Source organism: Colossoma macropomum, unplaced genomic scaffold (assembly GCF_904425465.1).
Source record: "Colossoma macropomum unplaced genomic scaffold, Colossoma_macropomum, whole genome shotgun sequence".
NCBI lineage: Eukaryota > Metazoa > Chordata > Actinopteri > Characiformes > Serrasalmidae > Colossoma > Colossoma macropomum.
In genome coordinates this window covers 27940570-27957920 of record NW_023494803.1, presented here as the reverse complement: position 1 = coordinate 27957920, position 17351 = coordinate 27940570, and the positions used below count along the sequence as shown (strand labels likewise).

At 42.4% G+C, this 17351-nt stretch overlaps 1 protein-coding gene across 1 annotated transcript; it reads left to right on the top strand.

The window, feature by feature from the left end:
- Nucleotides 1–220: 220 nt before the first annotated feature.
- On the top strand, nucleotides 221–7362 carry dact1 (dishevelled-binding antagonist of beta-catenin 1). The gene is made up of 4 exons (XM_036593767.1): nucleotides 221–1029; nucleotides 3159–3288; nucleotides 4067–4222; nucleotides 4821–7362. Exons 1-4 carry the CDS (start codon nucleotides 727–729, stop codon nucleotides 6689–6691), a joined length of 2460 nt encoding a protein of 819 aa, XP_036449660.1. The 5' UTR covers nucleotides 221–726; the 3' UTR covers nucleotides 6692–7362.
- Nucleotides 7363–17351: the final 9989 nt, after the last annotated feature.

The following is a 17351-nucleotide window of genomic DNA, read 5'->3' as shown; positions in this document are numbered from 1 at the left end:
CACGCCCACATACATTACACATATATTACACATATATTACACCCGCCCACACTTCATTAATTATTCTGAGCAGTGCAGAATTGTCAATAACCATTGACCAAGATGATCTGAATGTGCTGAATGTAGATGCAGTCCTACACCTCGTTTTTTTTTACCTTTTTTAAATATTTCTACTATCTGAGTGGTTGTGATGGTGGTCAGTAAAGAGTAAATTTGACTTTTACTCACTGCTCTCCCTGTGCTCTCAGAGTGAGGAGGAGGCGGGCGGAGCTTAAACCGGCGGGCACTAGGACGCTGGGCGGCTCAGAGGGCGCGCTGCTGCTTTAACGCTTCGACACTGCAGCTTCAGATTAGAGCAGCAGCGACAGGACGGAGCACAAAACCAGCAGCTCCTCATAGACCAGCAGCTCCTCTCTCTCTACACTGCATCACCTCCTCTCTCTCTACACGCTGGATATTGACCTCTTCTTCTCCTTCTTCTTTTTGGTCACTGCAGCGAGACACTTTTATAGGCCTGCGTTTTCCTAACTTTCCAGCAGGAACCCTTCTTTTCTGCACTTCTGCAGCTTTACTGAACTTTTTCAGGAGTTGTTTGGCCTCTTCTGTGGATTTTTGGGGCTGCTTTAGTGCGCGTGACTGATTGCCCCGTGAGTGGACTTGGACCATGTGAGTGGAGCTGGTGGGTTTGGGTGGGTTTTGAGGCTCCGCTGTAGAGGAGCGGCTGTAATGAAGGCGCCGCTGGCCGAGATGCTCGCGGCGCTGCGGGAACCCAGAGAGCGCGCGGAAAGAGAGCGCGCGGAGGGCAGAGAGGAGTGGGAACGCGCGCGCACGCGAGAGCGCCTGGACGCTGCGCTCGCGGGGCTCGGGGAGCTCGAGTACCTGAGACACAGACAGGAGGGGCTCGTGCGCGGCGCGCTCACTCAGCGCGAGGAGAGAGGCAGCGCGAGCGCGAGCGGCGAGGAGGAGAGCTACCTCAACAAGGAGGAGAAACTTCTGGAGGAGAACATTTTATTACTGAGGAAACAGCTGGTGCGTATCACACTGAGGAGTGTTGGTGATTGTTTTCTCTTTCTCTCTGTCTCTCTCTCTCTGTCTCTCTCTCTGTCTCTCTCTCTCTCTCTCTCTCTCTCTCTCTCTCTCTCTCTGCCTCTTTCTGTCTGTCTCTCTCTATGAACACATTTCTCTGTCTCTTTTTCTGTCTTTCGCGCTCTGTCTATATAACGTTACACATTTTTCTTCTCTCTGTCTTTCTCTTTTTTCTCTATCTATACATCTCTCTCTCTCTCTCTCTCTCTCTCTCTCTCTCTCTCTATCTATCTATCTATCTTTTTATGTCTGTTTTATGTTTATGTATCTTTGTCTATTTCCCATTTCTGTTGTGTGTGTATGTGTACACACTATACATCTCTCTCTCTCCCTCCCTCTCTCTGCGCGCGTGCGGGTGAGGTTATGTCCCCCATGCGTTTTCCTTGAATTGTGTGTTTTTCCCTCTAATCCTCGGTTATTGAGCTGCACTGAGCTCGTGTTCGGTTCAGCCGATATTGGACTTCATTCATTCACTCACCGCAGTCCAGCACCAAATTAGGGCAGATAATGTCTGCTCTGAACACAAAGCTCAGATACTGCACGTATCCAGCGGAACCCCAAATATAAATTAGACGATATTAATAATCCATTTGCTTTTTAAATCTGTTAACCTGTCGAGCAGATTTAAAACCAACTGTCGAGCAGATTTAAAACCAACTGTTCACTAAGACAATAAAAGTGAATTAATGAAGCGGTTCCTGCAGCACAACCTTAGACCAGAATGCATAAAGAGAAGGAAGCGCAGCTGACTGCTGTAAAGCGATCATTAGAAAAGCAGGATGGCGCTTTAGTCGGTAGTTAATGTTATTTAAATTCAGCTTCCTGAATGTGAAATGTACGGATTCATTCTCCGGGGGGGTTCAGCACGCCTGAAGCAGATTTGTGATGACTTACAATAGACGAAGAGGTAGAAGTTTTCCAAGAGCGGAGTTTAACGCATGTAGAGATTATAGTTACTAGTCAGTGCTGCCTCGCCTTATTTCTGTGTCCAAATAATAAAGGAATGGTGCGTTTATAAACGCTAAGATTCTTACCACAGTTGTCACAGGATGTAGATAAAAGGTTAGCTGGCTTCATTTTAATGTACATGTATGAGAAATCTGAATGAGTCATGCCTGTTTGTTTGTTTGTTTGTTTGTTGTGTGTGTGTGGGGATGGCAGTAAGTTTGTGTCCTTTGCTCACAAAGTAACCTGAAATACTCTCATGAATTGCTACACAGCCTACACACTAATATTTTTTCATAACCAACAAAATAATCAGTGAGTATAAATTAGAAAGCTCCACTTATGCAAAGAACAAACATGTTATTCATAATCTTTGGCTCTTGCTATCAGCATTGCCTTGGGTTAATTTAGTGCTGTTCTAAAATAACCATTGGCCCTCTCTGCAAATGGACTCCGTGTAAAAATGGTCTCCACAGCCCGACATGCTGAGAGCCATAGCCCATAAATCACAGAGAGCCTGCCTGTCAGGCCTACACGTTTTTATTGCCTGCCAGTCTGCAGCAGAGGAAACGCCATTCCGCTGCTCCATATAGCACTGGAATCTCCACTGCTCCTGTCAGCAAACAGCAGTTCAAATGTGCACTAGATAATGCACCGATGATTATGGCCCATTTGAAGTTATGCATGTCTGCTTTGAGGGGGCACTTTTTCCTCAGTCTGCCATTTCACCACACTTAATTTGGAATGCAGCACATGATCCGGGTGTTGTCAGATGCGTCCCATTCCACATAAGTGGCGTGTTTTTAAGCCGAATGGGCCTTCCCCCCACCAGTCGTGACTCTAATTTAGTCTATTACACTTGTCTGATCTGTACCTCCAGGCCACCAGCACTCCGGACAACTGTGGGAAATAGACTTCAGTTCCAGTGGGGAACCACATTACCTGAAAGAGCCGAGACAAAAACCTTCTTAATCAATAGCCTGAATACCAGAGCACCAAAAACAATAGCTTGTTATCCCCATGTATTGACTGTTTTAAGACTGCACTGTGTGGAGCAGTGTTGATTTCCCCCCACTGTAGCAGCAGGGATGTTGTCCTGACTTCATTTCATTGTTCTTCTCCTCTAGAACTGCCTGCGGAGGCGAGATGCTGGTTTGATCAGTCAGCTCCAGGAGCTGGACAGACAGATCAGTGACCTGCGACTGGACACAGAGACTTCACATGACCATGTGGAGACCGACAGCCGGCCCAGCTCAGGTTGGTGCTGGCCTGGGAAAGGTTGCGGGCTTGGGGTTTTAGACAGCTTTAGAGGCTTTGGAAGTAGTTCAAGTACAAAAGATTCAGTTGGAGCAAGAATGTTCAAGAGTGACCATGTTGTTCACTCACAGAAGTCTTCTGTAAATAGTTTGATACTACAGGAAGAACGTAGTACATAACATTACACAACATATAGGGTCCCAAATCAGTGCACTGCAATTTCCTTGATTCTCATTCCTTTTACATTGCCCCATAATCAGAAGTCTTAATCGAGTTATATAATTCATTATAAACCTGCTTTGTGAACACAGAAATGCCAGTAGTAACATGTGTGCCTGCCAGGCCTAATCTCGGCTGGAGACTGCTTAGCCTCTCTGTTTAAGCACTAATTTGGTAATATGAACAATCTGCACCCTGTGCTAGCCGCCTACCCAGCTGAGTTAGTTTACATTCCAAATACGAGAGGTCATTTTAGTGCTGGGGCTGACTACACTTTTGTTGCATGAAGTATTTATAAAACAGAAATTGATTGCACATGTGTATGCTCCTAAGTGAATGTCGCCATTGTTTAAAAGATTTCTCTTCCTAATAGGTACTTGTGTCTTTACGTATTAGCTGCTTTATATTGCAAAATAGCTTTCATACTTTTATGTACATTGCCTTTGGGAAAGTGGGGTGCGCTGTTATGTCATAGATTAAAGTGATACTCTCTAAATTCATGTTAGAAAAAACGTTTGGCTTCATTTTGTTAATTTGTGTCCCTTTTCTCTCCTTGTAGGCTTTTACGAGTTAAGTGATGGCGCTTCAGGCTCTCTCTCTAATTCCTCCAACTCAGTCTTCAGTGAATGTTTGTCCAGCTGTCGTTCCAGCACCTGCCTGTGTGCCCCCCTCGACACCTCTCTGTGTGCCTCTGATGGAAGGCCCAAGTATGCAGGTGAGAACACACTTTAGTTTGGGTGTTTCTGGGTATTTAGGCAGTTTGCATTTTGTGTGAAAGTGATTAGCTGGAACAAAATACTGTTTACTAGTTTTAAACACATACAGCATTATTATTTTTAGCATGTCGTCTTGTTAATGTCCTAAGCTTTGGCATAAAGAAAAGGCTTTCATTCCACAGACAGGACATGAACTATTGCCTGTCTGTGTTGTTTTAATTAGCAGAACGTTCTTTTAAACAATGGAATGTGGTACAGTGCAAACAGGGAAGGCTAGGGTAAGAGAAAACTCAAATACTGGAGACAGAAACAGTTTCACAGCTCTGCAAATGCCCCCTGCCACACCTCTGATGAACCAATAAGGCAAAAGGTTCATTTGCACATCAAAGCTAATCAACCACCCACTTAGCTCAACACTTAGGCTCAGTGTTCTCAGTGCTCTCATAGAAACAGTCATTGAAACAGAGGTTTTCTATATATAAACTAGAAGTGGTTTTGGGGTGGAGAATTTACCCAACCATTGTACCCCACATCTTGCGGATATCTCGCTGTCTTTTCTTGTTCTATATTGCTAACAGTCTCTATTCTTCTATGCAGATGAGCTGGGAGTGTGTGCAGAGTGTGAAGGGCAGTGTGAGGATTTGAGTTCAGGAACAGTCCGCAGATCCCTGTCTGCCCCCTACTCTCCTTCTCCAGATGGGCCCTGCGACAGCTTGTCTAAGTACCACTGTGACTTGATAGCTAAGAATGGTAATGACGTGTACCGCTACCCCAGCCCTCTGCATGCTGTGGCTGTCCAAAGCCCCATCTTCTTTCAGTCTGTGGCCAGCCATCTTAAAGAGGAGGGTGGTCTGTCAAAGTCTGGAGAAATCCCTGGTGAAAATCAAAAACCTGAGCAACCCCAGAGTACTTCTTGGCCTGCTTCACAAACTCCTCTCAACAAAAGACTGGACAGTTATATCTTTGGACTTCTTCAGAGGAGAGCACAGCCGATGAGAACAAATAAACCCAGGACCAGCATAAACACAGACCCCTCTAAGAGTGTCTTACGACAGGCTAGTCTCTGTGTGCGGCCTTCTACCGCAGGACAGACCCAACCAAGGACTTCTGAACTCAAGGCTAACTGGCAGACCAGTTTGCAAGCAGCAGCAACCTCTAGCACTGACCCCAGCACAGTGTCACCACAAAGACAGTGGTCTGTTGAGTCCAAAGGAGAACACGTAGAGAATGGAACATCCTATTCTCAAAGCCAACCACCTAATGGATACTTAATCAATGGTGACATTAACACAAATAGTCTCTTAAAGAAGAGAGGCTCTGGGGCCAATAAAGGCCAGCCATTAACTGTTGTTGCTAAAGAGTGCCAGGAATTGGGTAGCCCTAATGCAGTCTCTTCCCCTAAACTTAACAAGCATTCTTATTACCCAGCAGTGGAGGATTGTAAATCAGCTCAGAAAGCATGCACTCCTAAAAGGAACCAGAAGATCCAGGCGCCAGTGGCCGGTTCGGTTAAAGTAGAACGGCCTGCCCCAGAGCTCATCAGTCTGGGCTCCTCCTCTCAGAGTCAGGATGAGGGAGGACAAATGGTTAGTGCTCAGTACATCCCTGCTCAGGAGCAGAATGTCAAACTTCGGAAGGGTGGCACCAAGAACGTCAAAATTGTCAAGGTCAAGAACGGCACCAGCACCAAATCTAGGACCCATGCTGCCGACGCGTTTTCAGAAGCAGGCCATGACAGGCATCATCGGGCAGGATCCAGGAGATCTCGACCAGTGGAAGATGCAAATCATTCTCACAAAGCTTCCAAGAGGACCTCTTGTAAAGCCAAAAGGATACCAGTTGCGATCCCTGAAGGGCGAATCCTGGAGAAGCACAGCTCCTCCACAGGCAGGTCATCTTCCCAAAGACACCACGGCCACCACAGGCATCATGAGGCAGTGCTAGCCAAGCCCAAGTACAAGCGCAATGACTACCACCGTAGGCTGCGGGGCATCCCAGAGGTGACTTATGAGGAGGCTTTCAGAAGGGCTCATCGCAGGCAAAAAAGGGAGATCCTAGGCCATATATCAGCCATGTATCTCCCTTCCAGTGCACACTTCACCAGCCCATATGCCTATGTAGGCAGTGACTCAGAGTATTCTGCTGAGTGTGCTTCTCTCTTTCACTCTACCATACTGGACACTAGTGAAGATGAGCGCAGTAACTACACCACCAACTGTTTCGGTGACAGTGAGTCGAGTGCCAGCGAGGCAGACTTTGTGGCAGAGAGCAGCACAAGCAGTGACTCAGAGGGCAGCGCAGGGGTGAACTGGCCCCAGTGTAGTCAGGCCTCAGCAGGGTCCACTTTGACTCGTGAAATGACCTCAGCACAGGCCAAAGCCTTTGTCAAAATCAAAGCCTCCCACAATTTAAAGAAGAAGATCCTACGCTTCCGATCAGGCTCTTTAAAACTCATGACCACAGTATGAGAGACTCAAGGGACAGGGGATCGACTTGGGATGCAGCCAATCAAATTGGCCGCTCTCAAGTCTCACCCAATCAAGTGCCTAAGCAGAGTTCAGCCACGCTGCTTAAAAGCTGTCTGAGTCACATTGAGATCTTTCACTAGGAGTGCATTTGTTCAGTGAACTCACTCCCCTGCACTTTCAGAGTCCCTTAAAGCAAATGTTAAAAGCATCTGCGTAGCCCCATTGTGTCATTTTCTGTAACCATATTTATTAAAAACTCATTGTTATGCTGTGAGGTATCTACATAGCAAGTGCTATGTAAATGCAGCCAATAGACATGGTTTAATTTTCTAAATAAAATATTTAAAGCTTAATATATTTGGTTAGTCATACATGGAATAGAATAGAAAGTATGATTCAACTGATTCAGTTGTTGCTAAAGAGCAGAAGACGCAAGATGGAGTGATAGACAGAGTCTGTCTCCAAATTGTACAATGATATGTGTGTACATCACCTGCTGATGACACAGGGCTTTTGTTATATGCACAAAAAATATGCATGAGCAACTGCGTTAATATTTACCTTGTGGTTGATGCCTATTAGCTGTAAATTGCAATTTTTGTAAATAGAATGTTTCTTCATTTCTGGTGTCTTTGCTTTTTATGCTTTATTAAATGTTGCCTTTGAAACTATGATTCTCTCCTTTGTTTGAAAGTATCATGCACTGTGTATTAATGATTGTTTAGACTAAAATAACATTTTTCAGATACAAGCACTATGTTAGTGTAGTGAGTGATGTATGAATTTAGACTGGTTTTTGGAGCCAAAACAATTTCATAGCAGTTTCATCTCAGTTTCGTCTTAAAGGCAACATGAAGTGGAAATCATAGCGCATTTTCCTTCTGTGACATATTTCTGAGTGAAACAGGGAATTTCCTAAGCTACATTCTATGCCACACCTTCATATAATGTAAAGGCTCTGGTAAAGTTAACCATTATAGTATTGGTTAATATTATTTTTCTCTGCCTACTGATGCATAGTAATGTATCTAAAAATCAGAAGTCGTTTAAGAGGTGTTTTTGAATTACATTTGAATGTCTTTTAAAAGATACAATATGATGAATCATGCTTAATATGATCAGAGATATGAACTAACAAGGCAAAAAAAGTCAATACTGATTTCAGGTTGAGTTCAAATATGTTAGGAACACTGAAACTGCAACAGTTTAGTTGAAGTTTGTAAATACAATTGTATGCAAAAGTTTGAGCAACTCTGGTCAAATTACATGTTTTGTTGATTTTCTAAGTAAAAACAACACATCCTCTACAGAGAACACACTTGTTCACATTTATTTAACATATTGGAATTTATTGGAAAAATGAAACATAAAATATGGCCTGTTCAAAGGTTATGGCACATTTTCTATTTAATGTCGTATTTTTCCAGTATGTTAAACTCAGTAAATAAACAGAAACAGTGCGTTAAAGAACTGTTCCTTGTAGAAAATTAAGTATTATATTCATTTAAAAAAAAATCAACAAAACATGCCATTTGAGCGGGGGTTTTCAAACTTCTATACATGACTTTTCCAGATCCATTGTGTCAAGGATAACAGCACTGCTCATCTGGCATCCGACTTGGCTGAGGTGCTGAAACTAAAAAATAAAAGCAAAATAATGTAATATAAAAATAAATGTGAAAAAAAGCATCCACACACTCAAATCTGCGCAACAGTACACATCCATTATGTGTAAGAGACATGGTGCCTGTGCATCATCACCCATTAGACAGCTATAACCAACAGAGTCAATACAAAAGGAGGCAAACAAATCTAATCCACAGTTCGCTGCCTTTAAAACCTGTCGCTGACCATAAAGTACACTTTCTTTGTGTATTTGTTAAAGAAAGATGTTCATTAATCTACATTTTGGTTGTGAGATTATGGTACTTTTTGTTTGTTTAATCAGATTACAATGTATTAAAACATAAAGCCTTGTGTTGCTTAGTATGTTGGTGTAATACTGGGGGACTCCTGCATTGCATTATTTAAGATTTTCCCCTCCTCTAACACAACTGATTCCAACTCACCAGTTGTTTAGCTTTACAGAAGTGTCCCGAGTATTACAACAGGCACCAAATAATACTTTCAAGTCACAGGAGTTTTCTGGAACTGGGATCGAAAGGCACTCTGTTAGTACATTGCTAACTAAGGGCCATGCAGCAGGCACTGACATGTTAACATGTTGCACACATGAGCGTTGTCCTTACATGAGTTTCTGACCTTTTCCTCATTGGCTCAGTTCCGTAGCAGTCATACTGGATGAGGAATTTTCCTACTCTGTTCTGACTGGAGCAGAACTGGTCTGGAAAGCATCTGGCTTTTTTTAAAGAGGAGTGTGTCTGTTTGGATTACTGCAGCTGGGCGAAAAGAGCAGGGCGGAATTCTCTCCTCTCAGACACTCAGCGAGTTTACAGCCTGTTATCCCACCCAGTCACAAGCACTTCATCTGCAGTAACGTCTTCTGTGCAGACCACAAAATGTCCATTGTCAGAAACCAACCAAAGATAAGGTCTATTCAAAACATACTCAAAACAGCCTGCTGGTCAGCATGCGTTGGAAAGAGAATTTTGTCATAAGAAAGTGTATTAAGTTCAAGTCAGCTTGCTTTAAGTAGAAACACAGTAATGACCGTATTGAACTTCACTGAAAAAAAAATGGTTCAAATGTGCCAAGTGGTTGCACACAAACAAAATACATTACATCAACACAATTGCTCTCTGTAAGTTTACTTGTTTTGGCAGTAATAGTGTTCATGTAATACATTTTACTCATCTGCAACCATTTGACACAATTGAATCATGTCAATTCAAAGTACCATGTTTTCATTGCTGATGTGTTGTATGAATTTCCCTGCAACCTAATGGCTTGTTATTGGTAAAGATGAGCTGATGCAGTGTGACATACTGGGGATTTGACCAAACTGTAGATAATGACAATAAACAGTAATTCATCGCGGAATGTTATTCTTTCCAATTAAACTGAGGGCTAAGATTCTTTCAGAACAGTGTCAGTGTTATGCAATTAGAAATACACCACATTTCAACATGTTCTCTGGAGAGAGTTCAAGAGGAGTTCAGACATCAGCAAAAATGTCGACCCAAAGTAGTTTTCATTTTTGTGGCTTTTACCATAATTGCTCTCTCATTACATGTTTGTAAATTTGAAAGCACAGCACTGCTGAGTAGGAAAAGAAAAGTCTGCCAATCTGAGTGGTAAGCAGTGATGGGGGGGGCTTAGTTTCATACTAATAACATATATACTGATTACATTACATCTTAGTAATAACTTTGTCCAGTAGTCAGCAGTAATACAATCTAGGCAATCATGCAACATCAGTGCATTTTCATTCAAAGCATATCATATACAGTGGGTTGTTGGATGCTGATGTGCAATAAAAGACTGTCTACCAGAGGTCAAACATACTGCTGTTAGGTGACAAGAGATATTCAACTTTCTTTTCATTTTAAAATAGTACGTTTGTAGGTATAGAGAAGTAAATATTTGATAATATGAGACATCAAGAGTTCTGTGGAATCCAAACTAAAAACCATATACTAGTCTAAATCGCTTTGGAAAAGAGTGTCTGCTACATACAAAACTGTAAATGTAAGCAAACTAGTTTGTGTATTCATGTTATCTCAGAATGTCCTGCAGTTGAAAGTTAAGTGGTCACCACATAAAAGGCTACTTCTTAATCTTGCTAATTTTCAAAGTCAGAGGACCTGAGTGAACGGTCATATCTGAAGAGGCATGTGTTGGAACCAGAGCTGGAAGACCTCATGCCTGTGTATACTTGGTGTCTGCCCAGAATTATGGCTTACACTTGTGTTGAGTGCTGGAGTGGCCAGCATGGCGTCCAAGGTCAGTGCACCCCGATGAACAGGCGGGTGGAGGGGTATAGACAGTAGGTTATGAGAGGCATGCGGTCTGGGTTGATTTAGCCATGCTCCTGAGCTGCTCTCTGGAGCTCAATGACAATGAGAAATGACACCCAAATCCTCTTTTGAGGATTGCCCACTCAGGTCACCATGAGGCCAAGTTGGTAAACTTAATACCTGGACAACTGGTGGTCAACCCCCCACATCCACTTTTATATATGCCGCACCAATCAGCATCTCTCTCTCTCTATCTCTCTGTTTGTCTCTGTCTCTCTCTTCTGGGAGAACATTATTCAGAAGTGGTGTGATATGAGCTTGTGAGTGGAGTTCATGAGATGGTTCTCTAGTGGCCTTTGGTAATGAGATTTATAACAGGCATTATAAGTATGGCATTTCACCCTATATAGAGCATTTGTTGTTGGCTTTCACCCCTTAAACTCTTTATTGAATAAAGCTTGTTCGGTTATTCATTTTAAGCCTCAGAAACCAAAGTGTTAAAAAAAATCATAACAGTGCATCAAAATTTGCTGTATTGCCAGTCCCACTGACGTGGTGGTGGTGTGTTAGCATGTGTTGTCCGGTTACAAGTGGATCAGACACAGCAGTGCTCACACTGCCCACTCTATTAGACACTCCTACCTTGTTAGTCCACCAGGTAGATATAAAGTCAGAGACAGTAACTCATCTGTTGCTACACAGTGTGTGTTAATCATCCTCTAGTCCTTCGTCAGTGGTCACAGGACGCTCCCCACAGGACGCTGTTGGCTGGATATTTTTGGTTGGTGGACTATTTTCAGTCCAGCAGCAACACACACTAACATACCACCACCATGTCAGTGTCACTGCAGTGCTGAGAGTGACCCACCTCCCAAATGATACATGGTCTGTCGTGGTCTTGTGGGGGTCCAGACCATTAAAGAACAGGGTGAAATGGGGCTAACAAAGTGTGCAGAGAAACAGACGGACTACATTCTGTAACTGTAGAACTACAAGGTGCACCTATATGATAAACAGAGCTGACACAATGTACAATGAATGTGGATACAAGAAGGTACCTAATGAAGTGGCTGGTTGGTGTAATTAGAAAGAAACGCTCACTTCTAATAATATACTACCTAACATTGATCCATAACATTGACATGACCATGGCATAGACGTGTCACAGCAGATGTCATATGTTGTGATGAGTTTACAACAGATTTTAACAGTGTCATGTTATTATTAACTGTAACTGCCATGACAGATGCCATAATGATTGATGTCATGGTGGCTATCTAGAGTGCACAGCAAACATGAACATGTATCATAAGTTGTTATGACATAAACATTACATCTGTTACTATAATTACTGGTAATAGTATCATGACACTGTAATATTATTGAACAAAATCTTTTATAACAGCCCCTCACAGCCTATGACATCTTCTATGACATGTTTATGGCATGATTATGTCAATGTTATGAAGCAGGCTTCATAACACTTTGTGGTTTCTTCAATTACAGACTGTAGTCCACCTGTTTCTCTGCATACTTTGTTAGCCCCCTTTTACCCTGTTCTTCAGTGGTCAGTACCCCCATGGACCCTCACAGAGCAGGTACTGTTTGGGTGGTGGATCATTCTCAGCACTGCAGTAACAGTAACTGACGTGGTGGTGGTGTGTTTGTGTGTGTTGTGCTGGTACGAGTAGATCAGACACAGCAGTGCTGCTGGAATTTTTAAACACTGTGTCCACTCACTGTCCACTCTATTAGACACTCCTACCTTGTCAGTCCACCTTGTAGATGTAAAGTCAGAGAAAATAGCTCATCTGCTGCTGCACAGTTTGTGTTGGTCATCCTCTAGTCCTTCATCAGTGGTCACAGGACGCTGTTGGCTGGATATTGTTGGTTGGTGGACTAATCTCAGTCCAGCAGTGACACTGAGGTGTTTAAAAACTCCAGCAGCACTGCTGTGTCTGATCCACTCATACCAGCACAACACACACTAACACACCACCACCACGTCAGTGTCACTGCAGTGCTGAGAATGATCCACCACCCAAATAGTACCTGCTCTGTAAGGGTCCATGGGGGTCCTGACCACTGAAGAACAAGGTAAAAGGGGGCTAACAAAGTATGCAGAGAAACAGATGGACTACAGTCTGTAATTGTAGAACTACAAAGTGCACCTATATAGTAAGTGGAGCTGATAAAATAGACAATGAGTGTAGAAACAAGGAGGTGGTCATAATGTTGTGCCTGATTGGTGTATGTTAAATGTGATATAATATGTTATATAGTATGTACGTTATGTCATTATGAGAGTGAGAAATTCAAATGTGGGCCCTTAGGGTCTATATTTTGGGTTGATTGGAGAGAGTGTGTGTCTTACATACAGCTTTAGCCTGGCACTAGCCTGGCTTGCATTAATGGAACCGGTTCAGAGACAAATAGCAGAATTTATGAAGGTAAACTTGAAACCTGGCCCTTATTATGGAGCGAGTATTTAACCAAGGTCAATATTTGACTTGCTTCGTCAGTATCAGTCACAAGCAACTTTTCCCAGCAATAAATTAAAGAGGCATCCATTTCTTCAATGTCATTTTGTGGTGTATCCAAACCATTTGTTCAAAACCAGATACATTAATCAGAGACATTTCAGCATGTCCCTTATCATCTTAATTCTCAGTTAGCTAGGAACATGCACATCCTGTGATGACATGGCAATCTGAAAGATAATGAACCCTGGCAGACAATAGTGCAAACATTCACTGTACACACTCCATTTACTTTTACTGCGAAAGTGCCTTCAAGTGCTGACAGAGCCATAAAAATGACTGTGGGTTAGCCATGCCATCTTTCCACCAGCAGCTCAATAAACGCTTCTCACTAATGCTGCCCAGGGATAGTGGTGCCAAGCAGCCCTGCAAAATAGAGTTATTTCAGTGTATTACTTCTCAATTTTCTTAAATATTTTTCTTCTTCTGCTACATATTTTGTTACAGCAGATAAAAAGACATTTTTTCCATTCATTTCTGCCATATCTGACAAATGCAAGCCTCATGTGAACTTCACTGAAGGGATGATATTCCAATAAATAACCATTTTATAAGCGCATGTTATCCATCTCCAGTGTAGGGGTCAAGAGATGCTGATACTCCACTATACACAGATTTGTAATTGAATTAAGTGCCATCAGTTATACCAGTTCAGTTTACATGTACAATTGTGTCTTGGAAAGACACTCTATCAGTGGTCAAGCTTACTGCTGATTGGTGAATGGTAAGAAATATGCATTATAGCTTTTATATTGTAAATGGACTTTAAACAAGCTACATTTGTATACTGACGCATTCTAGATACAATGCTGAGGGATCAACTCTTTGGTCAAAACACAGCTATTCGGTATTCTGACTGCTATAATTGTTCACCGACAACTTCTGTCTGCAGACACTGTCTGCTTAAGAGAGCTCCTTGGGCTGTTAGATGGTGCTAAATGCCGTGGTCCAGTGTGGCTGTGGCTCCATTTGAATGTGTGCTTGATTTTGTCTCATCCCTGCCCTTTTCCTGGAGCTGCCCTTCAGAGCCGCTCCTCCTGGAGCTCATCTGCCCTTTCTCTCTAATTATAGCTCTCTGTTTGCTCAACATCGCTTAAGAGCCATGTTCAGGACACAATGACCCTCCTCAGAGGTACGACTCCCAATCTGAGAGGAGGTGTGCGTATGCTTGTCTGTGAGAGAGACAGAGATGGAGAAAGGGAGACAGACATGTTTGTGGGCTTTCGGCTGCCCTCTCCCTCCAGCAGTCTATGCTCCTCCATTGATCTTCAAACAAGTCACCAGGAGTCATAAAGTTAATGAGAGGAAATGGAGTAAAGATATGGAGAAATTGGGTGTGTAAATCAAAAGGGGCCGGGCCCAGACGCCCGTCTCAGACCTTAATGCCCACGGATGTGTCTGCTTCCTAGTAGAATCACATCTGGATGTTGATACAAGACTTAAGGGTGATGCAACAGGTCCCATCTGGGGTGAGGTCCAGTCAGCTCAGAAAACTTGGAAGCTGTACAGTCATTTTGTATATCCATGCCATTGACTATAGAACAGGATGGAACTGAGAACTAGACGTTTTTATTGTGGGTCAAAGAACTAGCATATTTAAATTATATTGGCCAAAGAACTATCCCATTTTTGTATAATGTAACCCAAAAAGCTAGAGAATTTTTTTTCGTTGTGGGTTATAAAACTACCCTGTTCATTTTGAAGTGGGCCAAAAAACTAGCCTATCACTGTATACAATTCATATCCATCCCACACATATATTCTTGGTATGAACTAGTATTCTATTGCATGAAAATAGACATGCTTAATATAATTTAGCTGGGCTGGGTTTCCTGTAAACATCTTATCGCAAAGATTTTTCTTAAATGGTAGAGCGAGCATCACACTAAACACTCTCTCTAACCAGTTAAGATGATCTTAACGCTTAGTTGCTTTGGGAAGCTGGACCCAGATCTACTGGGTCTACCTGCATCACCATCAAGGCAGTACAAATAAATGGTAATACTACAGTGTAGGGCAGTATTAATAAGCCCTTCATTACGACTGACACAGACCCACATAAACATTTATAAATGCTTAGTCCAATAGGCATCAGTTGTCATAAAGGCATTGCATTTGCCAATTTTGATGCCAAGTTGACATAATATCTATGTCAGGTGACATAGCATCTATGTCCTCCATTTCACCCCAAACAAATGCCATGATGTTTTTTTAATTAATGTTAATGTAAGTTTATGTCCTTTAGCCTGATGAACACTGCTCTACAGTAAAGTGTTACCAGGTAAATTGGGCCACTGCTTCTTTATGGTTGCTGACAAACTATCATAAGATTTTATGAGCAGATTAAATGCACTTTGTGTGTCATCTTGATAGCAGTGTAGGCTACATTGAGTGACTGCTATGAAACTAAAAGAATGAAGCACCGTAAAATCATAACTGATGTCCTCAAATCAAAGCAAGTTGAAGATGCATCTGTGAAGCAACTTGGTGCCCAATTCCACCTATCAAAAACCCGTTCCACACTCCATGGTCCATGCAAACACACAAGCACAGACTGTGTAACTGCTGCAGTTGCTTAACGGGAGGCAGCACATTCATTATTCTGTGTCCTCAGGCACATGGCTGCTAGCCTTCTCCGAGATCAATAAAAGCCTATAATTCCCACCTATCTGGAATACTGGCACCCAGTAGTTAGACTGCTGTGTCCAACAGCAGTGCCTCAATCTGACAGGCCATAACTCTAACAAATGGATAAATGCATCTCTATTTAAATGAGCTCTCCGGCTGACCTCTGCGAGAGTGCAGCAGCACGGCAGGCCAAGAGGAGCTTGTTTGGAGCGGTGGGGTGGAGGGAGGCAGGGCAGGTGATTATTGTGAAATGCATTGTCTCCTTAATAGACTTTTTTCCCCCTTTAGCTTTCATCAGCGCCCTGGCCCTGCTGCGGCTGGCCGGGGAGGGGTCGTCTGCACCCTGGGGGGGAGAGAGAGGCCTCAGAGAGGTCACCGGAGCCCAGGGGGGAGGGGAGGAGAGAGAGAGGCTGGTGGTCTCTACAGGACCCTTCATTTCATTTACATGTAATCAGAGCTATAGAAAACAAGCTTGAGGGAGTCAGGGGATGCTTTTGAGCAGAGCTGTATTTGATGTTGGCTTTAAGTGGGGAGTGGGTGAGGGGGCTGGGCAATTACTTTTTAGCCAGTTTCCACCACACTTAATTACCTTTTCATAATGAATGCTGCAGAAAGAATCAGACTTTATGAGTAGAGCAGAAACACTAATGCAACAGGTCATTATGCTGCAAAAATAACAAGCCAAAGCATCTTAAAGCAGAATTCCACCAATTTTCCAAAATTTTGCATAATGCAGTTATTAAGAAGAAAACAAAGTCATACTGAGTGGTTTGATATGAAATGCTTCATTCTAAAGAAACAGAGTCAGAACAGTTTTGTTCCCAGGTGTGCTGATAGGCACCAGAGGTGTGTAATGCCTCCAAAAACTACATCACATAAAGTTATTACATGAAATTGTTACAATCATGTTATCCAATGTCTGAGATCGGCTTTAGGGCTAAATTTATTATTTTAGTTTAATCCGTTCATAGTGGAGAGGTACATGCAGGCCATCGTAGGGCAAAGTAGTCTCCAAAGAAACCACTAAAAAACTCTCTGCTCATGTTAAACAGTGAATAAACTGGCTGTATTTGTGGTTTACACATTGTGACCCCTGGGTCCTATCACCAGCATTGTAAAGGAAATCTGAGCTGGTAAATTTTTCTACAATCCACCATTTCACATTAACCACTCTGACTGTTTACATCTCAAGGATTGAATTGTACTGAATTATTTAGTATTCAATTGAGTAATTAACCTATTTCTACATACAATTCTATATAATTACTTATTTTAGGATTTTTGTCCAGTGAAATTATCATTAAACTGCACTGGAGATCATTTTTCTTGTATCAAGAAATAGCAAGAAGTAAAGTCATTTGCCCATGTGAGATAATTTCAGGGGCGTGATGTCTTTGTATAAGTAATAAGTTTAGAAATAAGTTGGATAAGCTTATAATAGTTTTACAACAATCTCAAATGAATAAAAATTCTGTATATTTTGCACATTTAAGATGCTTTAATTTGCCAAGATATTAATATTTGCATCATACTGTTGTGAAAGTTGTAAAGCTTCTGTCAGCACTATTAAATAGA

Excerpts from the sequence above, each read along its gene's own strand:
- dact1 (XM_036593767.1), top strand. The coding sequence starts at position 727 with ATGAAGGCGCCGCTGGCCGAGATGCTCGCGGCGCTGCGGGAACCCAGA. Across the intron at positions 3,289-4,066 it reads CGACAGCCGGCCCAGCTCAG|GCTTTTACGAGTTAAGTGAT; the intron begins GTTGGTGCTGGC and ends CTCTCCTTGTAG. Across the intron at positions 4,223-4,820 it reads TGGAAGGCCCAAGTATGCAG|ATGAGCTGGGAGTGTGTGCA; the intron begins GTGAGAACACAC and ends TCTTCTATGCAG.